Source organism: Salvelinus alpinus, chromosome 19 (assembly GCF_045679555.1).
Source record: "Salvelinus alpinus chromosome 19, SLU_Salpinus.1, whole genome shotgun sequence".
Lineage (NCBI taxonomy): Eukaryota > Metazoa > Chordata > Actinopteri > Salmoniformes > Salmonidae > Salvelinus > Salvelinus alpinus.
Genome location: NC_092104.1, coordinates 31,477,921 through 31,494,737, shown reverse-complemented (window position 1 = coordinate 31,494,737; position 16,817 = coordinate 31,477,921). Strand labels below are relative to the sequence as shown.

Below are 16,817 nucleotides of genomic sequence, written 5' to 3'. Positions count from 1 at the left end.
GACTCCCAGTTTAAAACCAGCTAGAGGTCATGTGAAAGTTACCAACCAAAAGCAACAGGAGACGATCAGTGCTTCAGTGTGTACAAAGCAGGCAAAAGGGGATTTGATGTAGCTCTTTTGAGTTTTTGCTGTACAGTAAAGTCATGGCATCACCCAATGCTTATTCATACCCCAGGCTTCTAAAAGATCCTTTGTTAAAACAGACTCTTCCTTCCCCCCCTTTTCACTCCCCCTCTTCTGTCTCTCTGGAGCCTAACTGCCTGAGAGAGAAGGAACAGAGAGAAAAAGAGGAGAGAGAGTTGAAGTTCAGCAGAGGCGATGCTCCCTCTCAGCTCTCAAAGAGCTGCTCTCCTCTCCTCTGCTGTGATGTGAATCGGCCTGGTTTAAAGGGAAATATCCACAGGCTTCTAACAGAGAGGCTCCAGGGGCCCCTAACAGAGGGGGCAGTGGACCACTGTCTTCCCCTCCAGGCTGAGGCCTCCACACACACACAGCTCCCCTGGCAGTCCCGGACCAGTCCACTGTGTGAGGCAGAATCTCAACAACACAGAAAGAGAATAGAGAGATGGATAGGACCGTGCATGTGTATGTTCATCTGTGTGTCCTTGAGTGAGAGAGAGAATGTAATGGTGTAGAGAGTGAGAGAGTGAAGGTAGAGGTGACTGCAGTCCCTATCCTCTCCTCTCTTACCTGGCTCCTCCTCTACCTGTGTCTCTCCAGATTACATCTCAGCTCTCTGATGATGGAGAACTCTGCTGCTCTGCTCTCTCTGCTCTCTCTCTGCTCTGCCCTGTGGAGCTGGCAGCTCTCCCTCCACAATGCATTATTTATCAGTCTGGGATCTGAGTAATTTCTCGCTTACAACCCCCCCCCCCCCTGTCTCTCTCCCCCCTCTTCTCTTTCCCTCTTTCCCCTCTTTCTCTCTCTCTCTCTCAATTATTATCTCTCTCCTTCCCACACACACATATTCTCTCTCTGTTCCTCTCTATCTGTCTCTCTTTCTCTCTACCTACCTCTCCCTTTATCTAAATCCTTTACCCATCTCCTCTTCTTTCATCTTTCCGTCTGTACTGATTTGTACTAATCTCTCTTATCTTTCCTCTCTCCTCTCTCCTCCTCTCCTCCTCTCCTCTTTCCTCTTTCCTCTCTCCTGTCCTCTTTCCTCTGCTTTCATCCCATCTCTAATGTACTTTGTACTTTCCTCCTTATCTTTTTTGTAACATCATTCTAGAGTTGCAGACTGGTACAATCCTGTATGGGTCACTGGTCCATTGAGCCCAAAAACCATTACAAGTCCACTGATATGACAATGAATCCCAAAATATTAGTTCAACACTAATAGAAGTATTGTAAAATAAATAAGTGCAATATTATATTGTAATAAGAATAGTAGTCCTCAGTCCCAGCAGAGGGAGTGTTTTTGGCTGTGCCTACGATTGGTAAAAGAGATGCAACAGTCATGTGGTTGTGTTTCTAGGTACTGTAGAGCGAAGAAATGCATCTTATCATGACGTGACAGTTAATTCACTAACAGTGCTGACGGCAGACAAACCATAGGTGAGCTTTATGCACTCAGAGACTGTGGGCTCGCCCAGTATGAAATCAATATCAGGATCACGTCTGGATTTAATGCACCCATACATTGGAACTGACCAGCATTATTTTACAGAATGGATTGAGTGTATATTAGCTGTATAGTTAGAATCTCATATTGATCATTTCCGCACTGTATGAGTCTTTGGGCTATGTTTACTATCTAAGAGTTTGCACTTGTTATGTCCTACAGAGAATAAAACTAGCAATTCCTTTCAGAAAATGACAGGTATAAACTTTGCACAGCTGCAAGCGCTTAGTAAATCTGGCCCTTCTAATGTTTTCATCCAGTGACATGTGGTCGCGTCCCCCACCTGCCAATCTGCTCCAGAGAGGATAAAACTCTCCATCAATCTGTGATGTGTTATCCAGGCCCCAGGTTGAGGATGAATCTGACAGGAAGGATTCAGGACTATCTTGATGTCCACCAATCAATGTTGTATTATTCCTAATATTGTTACTTAATAGCCCAGCTAGGACGTGTACTGACCTATGGTTGTCTATGTGTGTGACAGACAGATGGAGACTTTAGCTAGCAATGTGTGTGTGACAGACAGATGGAGACTTTAGCTAGCAATGTGTGTGTGACAGACAGATGGAGACTTGAGCTAGCAATGTGTGTGTGTCTGTACGCTCTACTTGACTGGTCCACAGCCTACCTGCAGTATTATGGGATTTTATTTGATATTAATTCATGCACTACCCTTAGATCACAGTTCCTCGTTTTTAACACGATGTGAATGATTTAGTACGGGTCCATTTAGTCTAGAGATACTGTGTCAGCCTTTTTACAGGACTGGCAGGTTTGAAGCCAGGCAGTGGCCCTTGATGAGGATGACAGGGAAAGAGGAGAGAAAGAGAGGTATCATTTTTATTTTTATTTTACCTTTATTTAACTAGTCAAGTCAGTTAAGAACAACTTCTTATTTACAATGACGGCCTACCCCGGCCAAACCAGGACGACGCTGGGCCAATTGTGCACCGCCCTATGGGACTCCCAATCACGGCCGGATGTGATTCAGCCTGGATTGAAACCAGGGACTGTAGTGATGCCTCTTGCACTGAGATGCAGTGCCTTAGACCGCTGCTCCACTCAGGAGCCCTAGAATACAGAAACAGATGTATAGGAGCAGCCATAGAGAAAAATAAGTGTGTTTTTGATCAACATGAAACAAAGGGATGATTGATGATTCGCTGTGACAATAATACTGTATGGCTGGTGGTTTCTTCACTCTGCACCAGTCATGTGTAGAATGACTTGCTCTCTGGCTATGAGTCGGCCTATCTCCTGGCTCTCTCTGGCTATGAGTTGGCCTACTCCTGGCTCTCTCTGGCTATGAGTCGGCCTACTGGCTCTCTCTGGCTATAAGTCGGCCTACTCCTGGCTCTCTCTGGCTATGAGTCGGCCTACTCCTGGCTCTCTCTGGCTATGAGTCGGCCTACTCCTGGCTCTCTCTGGCTATGAGTCGGCCTACTCCTGGCTCTCTCTGGCTATGAGTCGGCCTACTCCTGGCTCTCTCTGGCTATGAGTCGGCCTACTCCTGGCTCTCTGGCTATGAGTTGGACTACTCCTGGCTCTCTCTGGCTATGAGTCGGCCTACTCCTGGCTCTCTGGCTATGAGTTGGCCTACTCCTGGCTCTCTCTGGCTATGAGTTGGCCTACTCCTGGCTCTCTCTGGCTATGAGTCGGCCTACTCCTGGCTCTCTCTGGCTATGAGTTGGCCTACTCCTGGCTCTCTCTGGCTATGAGTTGGCCTACTCCTGGCTCTCTCTGGCTATGAGTTGGCCTACTCCTGGCTCTCTCTGGCTATGAGTTGGCCTACTCCTGGCTCTCTGGCTATGAGTTGGCCTACTCCTGGCTCTCTCTGGCTATGAGTTGGCCTACTCCTGGCTCTCTCTGGCTATGAGTCGGCCTACTCCTGGCTCTCTCTGGCTATGAGTTGGCCTACTCCTGGCTCTCTCTGGCTATGAGTCGGCTTACTCCTGGCTCTCTCTGGCTATAAGTCGGCCTACTCCTGGCTCTCTGGCTATGAGTTGGCCTACTCCTGGCTCTCTCTGGCTATGAGTTGGCCTACTCCTGGCTCTCTCTGGCTATGAGTCGGCCTATCTCCTGGCTCTCTGGCTATGAGTCGGTCTATCTCCTGGCTCTCTCTGGCTATGAGTTGGCCTACTCCTGGCTCTCTCTGGCTATGAGTTGGCCTACTCCTGGCTCTCTCTGGCTATGAGTCGGCCTACTCCTGGCTCTCTCTGGCTATGAGTTGGCCTACTCCTGGCTCTCTCTGGCTATGAGTCGGCCTATCTCCTGGCTCTCTCTGGCTATGAGTCGGCCTATCTCCTGGCTCTCTCTGGCTATAAGTCGGCCTACTCCTGGCTCTCTCTGGCTATGAGTCGGCCTACTCCTGGCTCTCTCTGGCTATGAGTTGGCCTATCTCCTGGCTCTCTGGCTATGAGTCGGCCTACTCCTGGCTCTCTCTGGCTATGAGTCGGCCTACTCCTGGCTCTCTCTGGCTATGAGTCGGCCTATCCTGGCTCTTCGGCTATGAGTCGGCCTATCTCCTGGCTCTCTCTGCTTCATTTTGTTCTATTTTCACTATCTTTTCTCATCCTGTCATTGGCCTACCATTCACTTTCTGTTTAACTTAGATCCCAAGACACACACACACACACCTCTCCCCATCCTATCCCAGCTCTTGATCCTCTGTGCTGCTGCAGTAATTGACATTGTGAAGGATGAGCTGCAAATGAATGTGGAGAGATGACAGATCTCCAACTGGCCCTGCTCCAGAAGTCATCAAGGGGGCATCGTGATTAAAACCCCATTTAATCCAACTGCCAAGAGACAGAGAGAGAGAGAGAGAGAGGGAGGGAGAGAGAGAGATGGAGGCAGGGCCGGATTAAGAAATCATAGGCACCATGGTTTTTTTTTATAGTGAGATGCGGAGATGGAGAGAGATGGAAAGATGCAGGAAAAGAGAGAAGGGAGCATCTGATGACTTCTGTAGGTTGTTATTTGTACAGTATCATTAGTAGGGCTAGTGCTTATAAGCCATGTTTGGCAGAAGCCTAGCAATTATATTTGTAGATCATCTATTTGCGCTATACAGTAAGTATACAAAACATTAAGAACACCTGACCAGGTGAATCCAGGTGAAAGCTATGATCCCTTATTGATGTCACTTTTTAAATCCGCTGTAGTCAGTGTAGATGAAGGGGAGGAGACACGTTAAAGAAGGATTTTTCAGCCTTGAGACAATTGAGACATGGATTGTGTATGCGTGCCATTGTGTCAAGAACTGCAACGCTGCTGGGTTTTTCACACTCAACAGTTTGCTGTGTGTACCAAGAATGGTCCATCACCTAAAGGACATCCAGCCAACTTGACACAACTGTGGGAAGCATTGGAAACAACATGGGCCAGCATCCCTGTGGAATGCTTTCGACACCTTGTAGAGTCCATGCCCCAACGAATTGAGGCAAAAGGGTGAGGTACAACTCAATATTAGGAAGGTTTTCCTAATGTTTGCTATACTCAGTGTATTTTCCAGTAGTCTGTCCATAGTTAATCTAATTTCCCAATTTTATAGTAATATACATGTTTAATTGAGTTTCAAGCATACGTGCCTGCCAAACTACCTGGAGACTAGTTAGTGATTGAGGGACTTTGAGAGACCCTGCTCAAAGTGTTATCCTTTTAGCTCCTAATCTAAAGTGTAACCATTCACGTGTGAAGTGTTTCCTCTGAGGACTTTGTATCTCACCTCATTTCTCTGGTTTTCCCAAAGGCTTTAGAGTCAATGACCTGTCACTCTTATCAGCAGTTCATCCACCTCTCCCTCCTTCTCTCTCGCTCTCTCTCTCTATCCCTCCCTTTCTCCTTCCCTCCCTCCATTTTTCTCCTCCTTTCTTGCCTCTCTCCCTCCCTCTTTCCCTGCCATCACTGCCCATCTGCTACATAATCCAATTATTCCATAAACTAACTGACACGCTCTGTGACTCACCACAAACACTATAGCAGGCTGCGTCACAGACACATACTTACACACTCACACACACACATGCAAACACATATGTACATACACACTTACACACTCAGATACATGTCAAGTCAGTGTATGTAATTATTCCCTTGAGGTGACTCTCTGTCTCTCTTCTCTGTTCCCTTGAGGTGACTGTGTCTGTCTCTCTGTGTTTCTGTGTGATGTTTGTCTTATGAATGCAAATGTTGCTTCCAAGGCCCTTTTTAGAATTCCATTATTATTTAGTTATACATTGTGTTCAGTGATTTCAATTCAATCAGCACCTCGCTCAAAACTATTCTGCTGGAAAACATAATTATCTCACTGTTTAGAAATGGCAAAGCTTCACTGGTCATTGTACACAACAGAAATCAGACTGCTTTAGTAAACGTCCTGTAGCAGACCCAGTCCACTCTATTCCCTTGATGAGAGTGTCTCTTCTGAAAGCCCAATGAAGTTTGGGATTGTGTAATGTTAGCCCACTGCAGGAGAATTGCAGACCTTGTCAGGTATTTGAGCTCCTCAGAGCATCACCAAGAGGCCGTGTTGTGTTATTTTTAGTCCGGACACAACAAGAGCGCAGAGTAACAGATGGGGTGGGAGGTGTGTGGGGTGAAACAGGAAGGAGGGACAGAACCAGGGCGGATCACAGCAAAGGGAGGGAGTCCGAAAAGGGTGTCTCTTTACCTGCATGTTGATCTCTCTCTTATCTGTGGTTCCTCTTCCCTGTGTGGTAGTGTGTATGTCACTGAGAAAAGAGGACTGTACCTCTCTAGGGGCGAGGAGGCATACCCCGCAGAGCCATTCGGCCCTGCTTGCACTAAATGTTGTGTATTAGGGGTGGTGGTTAAAGTCCCCTGTACCTGGCTCCTCTAGTCTCATCATCCACCCCCCTTTCTTGCTTCAACCTAACCTGCACTGCTCTTCTCTTTCTCACACATTCCAAACTGTTCCTAAATATACTGTATGTGTGACAGTAGCTCGACAAGCAAAATAACAATATACTCTGACACTACTATGTTCTATGCACAGTACATGACAATGTTGCACTGTGTATTTTACAACATAAATGTTTCCTAATAGTGTATTTGGATAACAATACAAAGTAACATACTTGTGTAAAACTGGTGAGGGGTTTTGTGTACATATATTGTTTCAGTGTTACAATCAATCTCAGTGTAATAATAGAGTTGGATTTGGTTTCTGTGTATTTACATGTACTATACGTGTTTGTCCGAGGTACTGTAACTACAGTGTACTGTCAATAACATATTTTTGTGTCGAGTGTAATTTCCATGTATTCACCCTTAACACAGTACTTATTTTAACTGCACCTTTTCCTATGTGAAGCCATGGTAAGTACACCACATTTCCACAAAGGAAATTATTGGCATGAACCTGTAGTTAACTGTAATTGCCCAGAAACATCATGTTATTCTTATGTTTTAAGTAAGACATCACATAGGGAGAGATTCTAATGCTAAATACTCACTGGAATAGTAAAGGCCACAGTAGTATAGATCATAATCGTACAGCCGAGCCATCCATTATGACGCATCACTATGGATACAGGACCTGTTAGCATCAGCGCAGGCTAGTACCACTCCTCACAAGCACATCTATCCCTAGCAACCACTCCTGATCCCCCATGCCAAGCACTGACCACTGTGTGTGGCGTCATATCCCATAGTCCTACCCCATGGTCCTGCCATGCCCATACATATGTCCCATCTTAACCTGACCTGTTTCCCATAGCCGAGTGCGTGTGAGAGGGGGGAGGGGGAGGGTGAGGGAGGGTGCGGCCATGGGACTGGGATGGGGTGGGATGCTTCCTCTCCTGCTTCTGTCTCCCTCCTCCTCCTCTCCTCTTGTTTTCTACCTATGTCTGAATATGATGCTCTTCTCTTCTCTTCCCTTTCTCATCCCCTTCTTTCTCATTGCCCTCCCATTATTCTATACACTCTCTCCCCTGTCCACCCTCTCTCTCTCCATTCTTTCTCTCTCTCCCTCTCTCTGTCTCTCTGTCACTGTGACTGTTGAGATTAACTGGGCTCTGTCTTTATGTCGTGTGTCTTTTTAGGCCCACGCGGTGCATCGCTGGCTAATCGATCAGGACGATAGTTTGAGCTCTGAGCTGCCGGATGGCCAAGGAGTATGGCACTTTGATGAAGCAGTAAATATCCGCCACACGTATATCTGGCTTTTTTACTCCTTATATATATCTATATATCTATATATCACCATCTTGTATCTGTCTTTTTAAAGTTTGTGTCACTGTTGCTCTTGCTGCTGCTGTTGTTTTATCTTACTCTCTTTTTTCTTATCTGTTGCTTCTGGTAACTGTAGTTCTATCTGGTTGTGTTGAGAGTCCAGTGTTGCTGTTGTGGTGTAAGCTGGTTTAGTCAGGTGTCGTAAAGTCAGGCTGGAGTTTTTTCTTTCTTCCTGTTATCGTTGCTTGACGTATTTAACTTCCGTCTTTGGTTTATTTTGCGTTTATGCTTAATTTGTGTGTGTGTGTATATCTATATCTTTGTGTGTGGTTTATCAGATAATGTTCTCTCATGTAGTATATTACATGCCAAGAGTCCACGGGCAAAATATACTATGATGATAGTTCTCATGAAATAGTACCCATACACATTCCTGTACTTATACAGATATTACGTGTATATGGAAAATCAAAAAGCTTTTTTTTAAAAGCATGCAACACAGGTACTGTGTAATCAAAAATTCAGGAACAACTATTTTTCCTGTGGGTTCTTCTGATTTAGAAAAAATTATTATGTTTCTGTGTATTTATGTGTATATGTGTATATTCACAAGAGTGTGTGTGTGTGTGTGTGTGTGTGTGTGTGTGTGTGTGTGTGTGTGTGTGTGTGTGTGTGTGTGTGTGTGTGTGTGTGTGTGTGTGTGTGTGTGTGTGTGTGTGTGTGTGTGTGTGTGTGTGTGTGTGTGTGTGAGAAGGAGAGAGAGAGAGAGAGAGATAGAGAGAGAGAGAGAGAAAGAGAAAGAGAGAATACATAAACAGTATGTGGTTGTGGGAACTTGTGTCTTCACCTTCTGATTGTCTGTATGTCTGGTGCTGTACCCATGTTTACGTGTTTGCGCACTTGCACAGCTCCAAGCTGTGTATTGGTGTTAACTGTGTCTGTGTTGGAGTGTTGTGTCTTTTTCTGTGCTGAAGCTGTTGTGAATTGTGTCAATGTGGTGTCTGTCTTGTCAGTTATGTCAGTGTGATGTTTGTCTTGTGTCAGTGTTGTGTTTTTTGAATTTTCTGTGTCAGTTGCTGTGCGGTGCTGTGTTGTGGTGTCTTACGTCTATGTCTTGTTGTGTCTAATGTTGTGGTTTTGTACGTTGTGTCTTTGTTGGTTCTATGTGATGTCTGTTTTATTTAACCTGATGCTTTCCTGTTCCTCCACCTCCATTGGCTGCTTCAACACTCTACAACCTCAAATGATACAATGACTCCACCTTTATTCCCTCAGTCGACATACTCTACACACTATACAGGGCGTTCAGAAAGTATTCACACCCCTTTTCTTTTTCCATATTTGTTGTGTTACAAAGTGTGATTCAAAATGATTTAATTGTCAATTTTTGTCAACGATCTACACAAAATACTATGTCATGTCAAAGTGTAAGAAGAATTCGTACAACATTAATCAAAATAAAACACTAATATATATTGATTAGATAAGTATTCCTCCCCCTGAGTCAATACATGTTAAAGTGGCAGCGATTACAGCTGTGAGTCTTTCTGGGTAAGTCTCTAAGAGCTTTGCACACCTGGATTGTACAATATTTGCAAATTATTTATTTTTTAATTCTTCAAGCTCTGTCAAGTTGGTTGTTGATCATTACTAGACAGCCAAGTTCATGTCTTGCCATAGATTTTCAATCCGATTTAAGTCAGAACTGTAACTAGGCCACTCAGGAACATTCAATGTCGTCTTGGTAAGCAACTCCAGTGTATATTTGGCCTTGGGTTTTAGGCTATTGTCCTGCTGAAAGGTGAATTTGTCTCCCAGTGTCTGTTGGAAAGCAGACTGAACCAGGTTTTCCTCTAGGATTTTGCTTGTGCTTAGGTCTATTCCATTTATTTTTATCCCCCTCAAAAACCCTGCAGTCCTTGCCGATGACAAGCATATCCATAACATGATGCAGCCATCACCATGCTTGAAAATATGAAAAGTGGTACTCAGTGATGTGTTGTTTGACTTACCCCAAACATAACGCTTTGTATTCAAGACATAAAGTAAATGATCTTTGCCACATTTTTTGCAGATTTACTTTAGTGCCTTATTGCAAACAGGATACATGTTGTGTAATATTTGTATTCTGTACAGGCTTCCTTCTATTCACTCTGTCATTTAGGTTAGTATTGTGGAGTAACTACAATATTGTTGATCCATCCTCAGTTTTCTGTTCTAAAGTTCCCTTCCTGTCCGGAAAATGAGTTAGGAAGGACGCCTTTATCTTTGTAGTGATGGGTGTATTGCTACACCATCTAAACTGTAATTATGCTGAACAAAAATATAAACATGATCAAATAAAATAAATGTCCATCTGCACAAAAAGGTTTTTCTCTCAAATTGTGTGCACAAATGTGTTTACATCCCTGTTAGTGAGCATTTTATCCTTTGTCAAGATAATCCATCCATCTGACAGGTGTGGCATATCAAGAAGCTGATTAAACAGCATGATCATTACACAGATGTACCTTGTGCTGAGGACAATAAAAGGTCACTCTAAAATGTGCACTTTTGTAACACAACACAATGCCACAGATGTCTCAACTTTTGAGGGAGCATGCAATTGGCATGCTGACTACAGGAATGTCCACCAGACTAATTGCCAGAGATGTTATGTTAATTCTCTACCATAAACTGCCTCCAATGTTGTTTTAGAGAATTTGGCAGAACATCCAACCGGTCTCACAACCGCAGACCACGTGTAACCACGCCAGCTCAGGACCTCCACATCCTGTTTCTTCACCTGCCCTTCTTTGCAAGGGATTGGAAAACCTCCCTGGTCTTTGAAATTCACTGCTCGACTGAGGGACCTTACAGATAATTGTATTTGTGGGCTACAGAGATGAGGTAGTCATTAAAAAATATATTTGAAGCACTATTATTGCAACTTATTATGTGACTTGTTAAGCACATTTTTACTCCTGAACTTATTTAGGTTTGCCATAACAAAGAGGTTGAATACTTATTGACTGGAGATTTTTCAGCTTTTCATTTTTTATAAATTTCTATCAATTTCGAAAAAACATAATTCCACTTTGACATTATGGGGTTTTGTGTGTAGGCCAGTGATACAACATCTCAATGTAATCAATTAGAAATATAGGCTGTAACACAACAAAATGAGGATAAAGTAAAGGGGTGTGAATACTTTCTGAAGGCACTGTATACTACAGGTCCATAGGGCATTCACAGTACCTTTTCCACACAGCACATGCTCCTTCAACTGATATTCTAAACAGTGTAGCTCTTATGCTGTACTGTATATTCACGCTCTGCATCACAGAAAAGTAGGTCACAGATAAGACATCCCAACAGTTCACAAATGCACTAATAATGACCATAAGTCTGACAACACATACAGGCCTTACCTACTTATTCATGTTGAATGTTATTTTTCCTTTTGTGGTGTCTGTATGGATGATTTCATTAATTGTTTTTGGTTTGTATTTTTGGTTTTCCTATGTTGTAATCATTTTCTGTGTTTGAACAAACTTAGTGAGTAAGAGAGTTTTTGTTTGTCTACCCAAGTATCTATTGGTTTGACTACGAGCCAAACCCTTTCCTTATCCACTAGCAGGACAATGTCGTTTCCTTCAAGAAAGCTCCCAATGGAAATACAAGTTACTGATCTTATTCAATCCATTTATGTAGGAATGGAGATGGTAAGGAGATAGCATTTGGGGGTATTATCCCCATGTGATAAAAAAAAAACAGACACAAAATAACATGTCAGTTTTGTTCCTGACCTGGGCTGAGATAGGGGGCAGAGAGGTTGTGTGTTTTCAGAGAGTGTTCACAGTGCTGCAGTGATGAATCTTCGTATAGAATCCAATCCAAGCCTGGCCCATCGCCAATGCAGCAGAGCAGTGGAAAACAACAGCAGCACAAGCCCCTGCAATGGAACCCCAGCATTCTATAACATGCTCTCTCTCCCCTCAAGCTCCCCTTCACTCTTCACTACACACCTCATTTAAATGATGACCCTCCAAAGGTTCTCCTTTACCTTCATCGTCAAAATAGGAAAAGTCAAAGTGTAGTGAGAAATGTGCAGACAGTTTAACAGAGCAGTTGAGTGATTTAAAGCAAACAGTCACCTCCTAAACCCTGCTCTACGATCCATGACACATCACTCGAGGCCCAATTTAATTTATACCAAATGAAAAGCTCACTAGAACCCCCCCCTCCCTGTAAGATAAAAATATGAGGTGTCAGTTGTTTATGTAAAGCGTTGGTCTCTCACATCTCCAGTAATGGCTGCTTTAATATGTGCTATAGTAACGTGTCCCTTATTGTCCCGACATCCCTGATCACCCCTCATTGAGCCCTCAGCAGCAGATGCCCAGGAACACCAAAGCCCCATTGGTCACAGTTCAACTCCACCACAGTCACAATATGAGAAAAGTGACTGTCACTCCCCAGCACTGTCAAGTGGATTCATCTCTCTTAGTCACAGCTGCTCTCCCAGCCTACTGTAGCAAGAGACTACATTAAGAAGCCCATTGATGCCCAGTCACCAGAAGTCCACTGTAATTTGTTTCATGTAAGGGTGTTACATTTTAATTTGCATGTGAAAAACCGTGGCTAGCGTTTAAAATAGCGTCTTTAAACTCCAATTTTACTCATAGTGATATCGATGCTGGCAGTACAGAAATCAGATTAAGGTAATGGGAGATTTTATTACAATATGAAAAACTACAAAAATTGTTTTATAATATCTTTGGCGACCTACCAAATGTTTGGAAGAAGAAATGATAGCATAATATTTCCCTTAGTTCTCTGGCTGACCCACTAGGAAGGGGTAATATTTTGGCTTCAGCAGAAGTGCTATGCAGTCTGGCCTAATATAGATGGACCCCACCCAAGCAAGGATGGCCCCTAAAGTCTTATTTAAAAAACATAAACCATAGCACTTAGTTCATTTGAAGGGCTTTTAAAATCCTTTGAAATGCTGCTTAAGAAGACTCCAACATCTAGACCTATGAGCTCAACCACAGGCAACTCAAATTCATTTAATCTAGATAACTTTACAACTACTTCTATAACCGTGAAATGGGAAGTGTTTGAACAATCTAAAAGCCAATATCTCCTGACAGATTCTTGTAGGCCTATATTTTTAAGGTTAGGTTTAAGTTTAGGCATTAACTCCAAAATCTTAAGGCGAGGCATTAACTCCGAATGTTTAAGGTGAGGGTTAAGGTTTGGGATAGGCTTAAAACAAAAATATCTTTCTATCGCTGGATTTGAACTTCCAACCTTTGGAATCAGAGGCAGATAATAAAACATTTTTGGGGGGTGAGGAGATCAGCTTCAATATTGCAGAAGATTTTAGTTACCATCAATGTAATAGTCAGCATCACTTCCAATATATATTTTTGCAAATACATACAGTGGGGAGAACAAGTATTTGATACACTGCCGATTTTGCAGGTTTTCCTACTTACAAAGCATGTATAGGTCTGTAATTTTTATCATAGGTACACTTCAACTGTGAGAGACGGAATCTAAAACAAAAATCCAGAAAATTACATTGTATGATTTTTAAGTAATTCATTTGCATTTTATTGCATGACGTAAGTATTTGATCACCTACCAACCAGTAAGAATTCCGGCTCTCACAGACCTGTTAGTTTTTCTTTAAGAAGCCCTCCTGTTCTCCACTCATTACCTGTATTAACTGCACCTGTTTGAACTCGTTACCAGTATAAAAGACACCTGTCCACACACTCAATCAAACAGACTCCAACCTCTCCACAATGGCCATGACCAGAGAGCTGTGTAAGGACATCAGGGATAGAATTGTAGACCTGCACAAGGCTGGGATGGGCTACAGGACAATAGGCAAGCAGCTTGGTGAGAAGGCAACAACTGTTGGCGCAATTATTAGAAAATGGAAGAAGTTCAAGATGACGGTCAATCACCCTCGGTCTGGGGCTCCATGCAAGATCTCACCTCGTGGGGCATCAATGATCATGAGGAAGGTGAGGGATCAGCCCAGAACTACACGGCAGGACCTGGTCAATGACCTGAAGAGAGCTGGGACCACAGTCTCAAAGAAAACCATTAGTAACACACTACGCCGTCATGGATTAAAATCCTGCAGCGCACGCAAGGTCCCCCTGCTCAAGCCAGCGCATGTCCAGGCCCGTCTGAAGTTTGCCAATGACCATCTGGATGATCCAGAGGAGGAATGGGAGAAGGTCATGTGGTCTGATGAGACAAAAATAGAGCTTTTTGGTCTAAACCCCACTCACCGTGTTTGGAGGAAGAAGAAGGATGAGTACAACCCCAAGAACACCATCCCAACCGTGAAGCATGGAGGTGGAAACATCATTCTTTGGGGATGCTTTTCTGCAAAGGGGACAGGACGACTGCACCGTATTGAGGGGAGGATGGATGGGGTCATGTATCGCGAGATCTTGGCCAACAACCTCCTTCCCTCAGTAAGAGCATTGAAGATGGGTCATGGCTGGGTCTTCCAGCATGACAACGACCCAAAACACACAGCCAGGGCAACTAAGGAGTGGCTCCGTAAGAAGCATCTCAAGGTCCTGGAGTGGCCTAGCCAGTCTCCAGACCTGAACCCAATAGAAAATCTTTGGAGGGAGCTGAAAGTCCGTATTGCCCAGCGACAGCCCCGAAACCTGAAGGATCTGGAGAAGATCTGTAGGGAGGAGTGGGCCAAAATCCCTGCTGCAGTGTGTGCAAACCTAGTCAAGAACTACAGGAAACGTATGATCTCTGTAATTGCAAACAAAGGTTTCTGTACCAAATATTAAGTTCTGCTTTTCTGATGTATCAAATACTTATGTCATGCAATAAAATGCAAATTAATTACTTAAAAATCATACAATGTGATTTTCTGGATTTTTGTTTTAGATTCCGTCTCTCATAGTTGAAGTGTACCTATGATAAAAATTACAGACCTCTACATGCTTTGTAAGTAGGAGAACCTGCAAAATCGGCAGTGTATCAAATACTTGTTCTCCCCACTGTATATACACATATAAATACATACACACATATTTTTCAAATTATATTTTCCTTTATTACCTTCAATACTTATGCACATCCGCCATCCACAACACCTGAGTAAAAACCAAAACCTACTTGAAGGTAACAGCAGGGCTCTGTTGCCCCAAGTGGCCGGTTTCCACGTCATCTTCCGACATCCTCAGACATGGATGGACGTCGAATACTGACTTGTATCACAGGTGACCCGGCTGGAAAATCCATACACCAGGGCAAGATTCCCAATGTGCAATGCTACTTAATAATATAAACCTTTGCTATCTTCAGCTTGGAAGTACAGTGTGTCCATCTCAACCTTCAATGACGTTGAGACGCGTTATTATAGCCTAAAGAAAACTTAATGTCATGAAGGATTTGGAAGATCTTGGTCTTTTGAGCCATCTGTACACACACACGTTGAGACAGGACCTGGAATCAAAGAGAAGAGAAATGTTTCTATTTCCTCTATCAAAGTCCATGCATGCTTGGTAACATTTTATGGACTTGAAAGTACTAAGAAAAAGAAATAACTTTTTCCTGTTGCTCTCAGGAACCCTTCTCCATTTATGTAATCAGTTTGATTTCTGCATTGTCTGGTTTTCATTGGATTTGTAGTATCTGTAGTAATTGACCATCTTATCATTTTGATAGACTGCCACCATGTCATCTCTTTTCTTGCTTCAAATGTAATCCATCATAATGCCAATCTTTCCTTGTGTGTGTGTATGTGTGTGTGTGTGTGTGTGTGTGTGTGTGTGTGTGTGTGTTGAGGGAGACCGAGAGGTGAGATGGAGGTGGTGGAGCAGGTGATATAGTGATTGGCGTCTGATATACAGCATGTCTGCAGGCTGCCCTTGTGTTGACTGATGAGAGCAACTCTTAATCACATAGATCTCATATTTATTAACAGTACACCTTCTGATAGGCCAGACAGCAGCTTCACAACTACCCCCAGAAAGGATGGAATGATGAAAGAGCGAGGGATGGAGGACAGAGACAGGCAGATGGGGAATATTTACTGCCCAAATTGATGGGAAGCAGATAGATTAGTATGGTGATTAATATGTCTCTGTGGGCCTGTGTTTACAACACTGTTTGTGTGCCCTGCTGTATACTATTGTCCCACTCTGCTGCAGCAGCCTCCACTGTCTGCACTAGCTGATGATGGAAAGATTGATGGAGAAAAGCGGGAGGGAGGGATGGAGAGAGAGCGAGAGAGCTTAGGCACCGTCTTAGCATACCATTGTAAATGAAGACTATCACACTGTCAACGAGATTTCTCAACAAACACACATGCAGAAACTCCATAAAATGTATTTATAAAGCCCTTTTTACATCAGCAGATGTCACAAAGTGCTATACAGAAACCCAGCCTAAAACCCCAAACAGCAAGCAACAGTGGCTAGGAAAAACTCCCTAGAAAGGCAGGAACCTAGGAAGAAACCTAGAGAGGAACCAGGCTTTGAGGGGTGGCTAGTCCTCTTCTGGCTGTGCCGGGTGGTGATAAGAGTACATGGCCATTTAAGGCCAGATTGTTCTTCAAGATGTTCAAACTTCATAGATGACCAGCAGGGTCAAATAATAATCACAGTGGTTGTAGAGGGTGCAACAGGTCAGTACGTCAGGAGTAAATGTCAGTTGGCTTTTCATAGCCGAGCATTCAGAGGTCAAGACAACGGGACGGTAGAGAGAGATGTAGTCAAAAACAGCAGGTCCGGGACAAGGTAGTACGTCCGGTGAACAGGTAAAGGTTCCCTAGCCACAGGCAGAACAGTTGAAACTGGAGCAGCAGCACAACCAGGTGGACTGGAAACAGCCAGGAGTCATCAGGCCAGCTAGTCCTGAGGCATGATCCTAGGTCTCAGGTCCTCCGGAAGGGTAAGGGAGGGGGAGAGAGAGAGAATTAGAGGGAGCATACAATTCACACAGAACAACAGAGAATTACACC

The 16,817-nt window shown here is 43.7% G+C and overlaps 1 protein-coding gene across 18 annotated transcripts in view; it reads left to right on the top strand.

Moving 5' to 3' along the window:
• Positions 1–16,817, top strand: part of ank1a (ankyrin 1, erythrocytic a) — a 233,504-nt gene that overhangs the window by 121,161 nt on the left and 95,526 nt on the right. For 14 of the 18 annotated variants that reach the window (XM_071353021.1, XM_071353020.1, XM_071353026.1 and 11 more), the window contains exon 2: positions 7,690–7,782. The exons of the other annotated variants lie outside the window; for them this stretch is intronic. In XM_071353021.1, coding sequence (XP_071209122.1) covers positions 7,690–7,782 — 93 coding nt within the window. The remainder of the gene's footprint in view (positions 1–7,689; positions 7,783–16,817) is intronic. 18 annotated transcript variants of the gene reach the window in all.